Here is a 5,164-nt window from a genome sequence, read left to right as displayed (position 1 = left end):
GCGGTGCATGATAGCCCGAGTGGCTCTTGGCGAGTGGCAAATGGCGCGAGTACACATGGGTGCTGCTTCTCGCTTACATTGGTTTTGTATTACGCTCTGCAGCAGTAATACATGCTGTAAATAAAGATGAAATTGATTCGTGCATTTTTACCTGCGCCTACGTATCTGCTACTTATATGCATACCGGCCAACTTCTGTATCAGTCGTTCGTGATAAAGCTGTGAGTGTTGCTGCGGATGAAAAATCCCTTTATGAGCTCGGTACGCAGCATAAGAGAACACGGCACAGTCGTCCTGGGCGAAGGAGAACGATTAAAAAATGTATCAGGGCCAGCAACTTCGGACATTCGCTTATCAAAACGCTGACCATCCAAAATAAACCGCGGAAAGCAGTTGTTTCACTTACCATGGCAAACTCGCTTCCTTTTGTAATTGTGTTCGGCCTCATAGGGCCAAAGATGACACTGTTAAGTGCATTTCTGCTTCCACCTACTTGCTGCTTATATTGCGCAGCAGCTTCAATCAATCAATCACTTTATTTCAGCTTCTTTTACAAAACTGAGTGTGGCAAGAAAAAAGCAGTCATTACGACCGCTTGACAAGCCTCGCCACCCCTACAAAGAGGCAGTTTGGTAGCGACTGTGATGGTTACATACACTTGTAACAACGCAAAGGTACATGGAAAGACAAGGCGTGTAAAATACATGCGCAAAAGGAAATATTTTTTTTTGAATACGTGCATAAAAAGAAACTTTTTTTTTTCACATACATGCATGAAAGGGAACTTTTTTTTACTATTAGCATGGACAAGTAGTATTTCCGCACAACAGAATAAAGGTTTTACACAAAATTTACAGTTCAATGCAATAGAGTCCTATACATGGGTACACATACTGTGGCACCTAGCTTGAAAACACATTTCGAATAGCCGAGACAGACATGCTGTGTAACGTGTCGTAAAATGGCGTGTTCAAGTATTTCGGAAGAATGTATTTTAGTGTGGAAAAGCCATAGTTTGTTCTGCATCGTGGTAATGAATAGATCATACGCTGTCGTGTCACATACGGTGTCTGATGTGGTGTAAGTGTCACAATGCCGGAAAAAAATGCGTCGTCTTCGGCTATTATTTTTTGATAGAACAATGAAAACCTGTAATCGAACATTCTTGTTACGGGTATCATTCTGTATTGCTGGTAGATAGGACGTGTCGGAGCATCATACGGTACATTAGCAATTACGCGAAGTATTCTTTTTTGCAGTACTAGAAGCTTCTGGATGTTAGATGCTGTGGTTTGTCCCCATACAAGGAAGCAATACGATACATAAGAATAAAAGAACGCATAGTACAGATTAAGCTTGGTTTTGGCGGGTAGAATATGTTTATTCCGCGAAATTATCCCAATATATCTGGAAAGGGATAGGCACACTTTGCTTACGTGGGCGTCCCACGACATAGTAGCAGTAAATATCACTCCGAGTAATGTGAAGGTTTCCACGTACTCAATGGGGGCGTTGTCGAAATAGAGTGGTGGCACACTGCCTATATGATGCCCCTTCGGATGGAACAATAAAGCTTTAGTTTTTAGTTTGTTTATTTTTATGAGTTCAAAGATGACCACTCAGATAATGATGACAAAACTGTATTTGCGCTGCTAGTTAGTTCTTTAATGTCAGGTGAGGACAAAAATAGACTGGTGTCGTCAGCATATATGATGTATTTAACTAAATTACTGATGTTGCATACGTCATTATTATATATGTTGAATAGGAGTGGCCCCAGAAGGCTGCCCTGGGGCACGCCGTTTGTGATTGCTAACAAGTCCGAAGAGCAGTGATTTAAAGCGACATACTGGCGACGAGCACTGAAATACGATTGAATGAGACAGAGGGCGTGGCCACGTATACCGTAGTGGTCGAGTTTTTTAAACAGAGTTTCGTGATTCAGTGTATCGAATGCTTTGCTAAAGTCTACAAAGACGCCTAAGGTGAGGTGTTGAGCTTCAAAGTTATTTAATATGTATTCTTTTTGATCAAGCAGAGCATGCTCAGTTGATCTATGCTTGGTGAATCCATACTGACAGTTGGCTATTACACAGTGCTTCTGTAGGAAATTGTAGTATCGTCGATGCATTATTCACTCTAGCCCCTTGGAGAAAAAAGGTAGTACAGATATTGGCCTGTAATTTCCTAGAACGTTTTTATCACCTTTTTTATAAATAACCACAACTTTGGCCACCTGCATGGCAGCGGGAAAACGTCCTGTGCGAAGCGCGGTATTGTAAATATGTGTGAGGCATGGCACGATCAAAGGTAGTACGTATTTTACAGGTAAACTTTGAATATTACTTGGGTCAAGACTTGTCGTGTTCTTTAAACTTTTGCACACTGAGTAAACCTCAGCTTCGTCGGTTGGTTCAAGAAACATCGATTCGTTTAGCCTGTCGTCCAAAAATCGAGACATGCCTGGATTGTACTGACTGCTTCCAACTTCAGTGAAATATTGGTTGAAGGCATTTGCAAGGGACGGCCCAGCTATTTCCTTGCCATGCATAACTAGGCTCGCGAGGTCTTGATGTTGGTTATTTCGATTTAGCAGAACATTTAGGCGTCTCCACTTTTCTTTCGGGTGGTCGGAGAGATGCGCATTAAACAAATTATTATAGTAGGCAGTCCTGGATGATTTAATTTCGCTATTTAAGCGGTTCCTTAGCGACTTATAAGTGGCTAACACTGCGGGGGCTCTACTTTTTATGAAAGTCGCGAAGAGCTTATGTTTCTTTTTTACCAGTCGTACCAGGCGAGCAGTCATCCATGGCTTTCGTGCTTTTTTTGAAGGTTTTATCTCAACGATAGGGAAACACTCATCATAAATTGGGAGAAAGAGCCGAAAGAGCTCATATTACGTATGTTACGTGTATTTGCGACCGACAACACAGGACATGCATAATGCATTGTGCTCAATGAACGAAATGCACTCCAAGTGCGTCACAACCACGGCACTCATCTTCAGTTAACAATTAAGAAGAAACAAGGCACCCATATGAAGTCACAGTACGTATGCATCGCTGAATATCAGGCTCCAAACGCCACGATTTTTCCGTTGTTTACAACATGTTTACAGCAGTCGAGAGCTACACTGCATGCCACAATCTTCCCACGAACAACGTTGCCAGATTCCAATTCAGTTTTTTATGCACATTTCTCAACAGTCAAAACAGCTGGATGCTGGCGACACGCATAATTATTTGCATCACTGCGGCGTTCTCGCGTTTCTCCAGAATCTTCCAGTGGGGAGGAAGACGAAGACACCGAGCTGTGTGGACGTATTCTACATGGGCTCTCACTTCACAGCCAACTTTTGGCGGAAATACTGCATTCTCTGAGCTGCCGTTTTTGGGAAATCTTCGGAGCATTGCCCCGTACCCGCGAACAGCAGTTCTGGCAAGTCAACGCCCTTTTCTGTGTGCCTCACGGCCTTCTCTACACTCTGCCGTGCCCTCAGGGCCCTGGGCCCTGCGCTCGCTTGTTCGAGCCAGCCGGCCGCTCATACGACCTCAGCTATGAACTACACCGTCGTGGGAGATGACATTTCGCCCCCGGAGCTGGCGTCCGGAGAATGGGAAACCGTTCTTCGCCTACAAGACCGCGCCCGGCGCCTGCAGCAAGACGCCGCCAACGATGACTCCGGCGTTCCTGCCAAGAAGAAACGGAATGCGCCCGCTATCAAAAGGCGAGTGCCGCTACCGCAACTGCCAAAAAGCGAGTTACAAAATAGTCTGCCGTCCTCGAGGCTGGAACTTAAACGACTTTGCGCCACGCCAACTCGAACTCGCCCTGTGCGCGGCAGCCAAGGTTCCTCTTCAGGCCGCACTAACTGAAGACACCATGCGTGTTAATTCTAATAACAACGCGCTCACTCTAAGCACCCCGGCACGCCAGCGAGGTGCAATGTACTCCGAAGTCAAAGCGTTCCAGCTTGGAGGTCGCACCTATGTAGTGGCGACGTATGTAGCAGCGCCAGACGACTCAGTCAGAGGTGTCATTTATCAAGCCTACGACGGAAGCTCGCCGGTGGAAGTCCGACAAGGCTTCATTACTCGCAACACGGGTGTCGTGATCCTCGACGCTCGTCAGCTGGGTCGTTCAAAAACGATCCAGATAACATTCCTAAACGCATCGCTAAGGTAATATGAGTTAAGCCACTAGCTAAGAATATGCATCCTGCTCACCACGAGGGGAGAAGAAGGGCTAAGGCAAAATCTCTACACAACATATACAACCAAGATGAACATGCAGTATATGTAGATGCCCCAGAATATGCCCAGAAACAAGCGTTCGCACTAACGGCGGTGGATACGCAAGGTATACTGATAGTCTCCGGCACTACCATAACGAAATCCTCGGAAACGGCAGAAGAGGCGACAACCGCCCTTGCTATCATTAACACAGAAGCTACTATCATACTCAGCGACTCTTAATTTGCCATACGCAATTATGCGAGGGGCAGAATTTCTCAGGCAGCAATGAGCATATTGGGTCAAACCAAAGACTTAGACAGAATTATTGAATTGATATGGGTCCCGGCTCACTCGGGGAACCCTGGTAACGAAGCGGCACACATAACAGCTCGAGGATTCGTCAGCCGAGCAGGGGACGCTGTCGTTGCTGAGAGTTTTTCGAAGGACGGCCTATCATCTTTTCACGATATTACTAATCATTTTAAACTTGAAAGGAGGATAGTCTCTCCTCCAGACAAAGGGCGCAGTATACTCTCCAATGCAGCTTTTCCCCAGATAAGTCTGCCAGTGCAAAACTTGAGTTACAAATTGACACTCTGCCTTGTCGAGAGCTGACGTAAGCATAAATTGCACTGAAGAAAAAATCTCCTCTTTTTTAGCTGCTTGCCTGCCTTGCTTTCGGTTTGTATAGCGACCTGCGTAACCAGAAATATGAACGTTCCGCGTTAAATGGAACGCTAACGCTGAGTTTAAGCCCTTGGCCACGCCCCACGCCGCTTCTCCCTCGACGGCTACGCCGACGCAACTGTAATTTCGTGTCGGTGCTGGAGAAATACTAGAGGCAACATGCGACGTCAGTGAACATGAAAGAAAAAAAAATGGCAGTGGTTTAGCTCTAGTGAAACCTGGAGTGACGCGACAGCTACA

The 5,164-nt window shown here is 45.6% G+C and overlaps 1 protein-coding gene across 1 annotated transcript; it reads right to left on the bottom strand.

The window, feature by feature from the left end:
* Window positions 1–893: 893 nt before the first annotated feature.
* LOC144107253 (uncharacterized) lies at window positions 894–1,485 on the bottom strand. The gene has a single exon (XM_077640264.1). It carries the CDS (start codon window positions 1,451–1,453, stop codon window positions 902–904), a length of 552 nt encoding a protein of 183 aa, XP_077496390.1. The 5' UTR covers window positions 1,454–1,485; the 3' UTR covers window positions 894–901.
* Between the last annotated feature and the right edge of the window lie 3,679 nt (window positions 1,486–5,164).

Source organism: Amblyomma americanum, chromosome 1 (genome assembly GCF_052857255.1).
Source record: "Amblyomma americanum isolate KBUSLIRL-KWMA chromosome 1, ASM5285725v1, whole genome shotgun sequence".
Classification (NCBI taxonomy): Eukaryota; Metazoa; Arthropoda; class Arachnida; order Ixodida; family Ixodidae; genus Amblyomma; species Amblyomma americanum.
This window is presented reverse-complemented; position numbering and strand designations above follow the sequence as displayed.

Excerpts from the sequence above, each read along its gene's own strand:
- LOC144107253 (XM_077640264.1), bottom strand. The coding sequence starts at position 1,453 with ATGTCGTGGGACGCCCACGTAAGCAAAGTGTGCCTATCCCTTTCCAGA.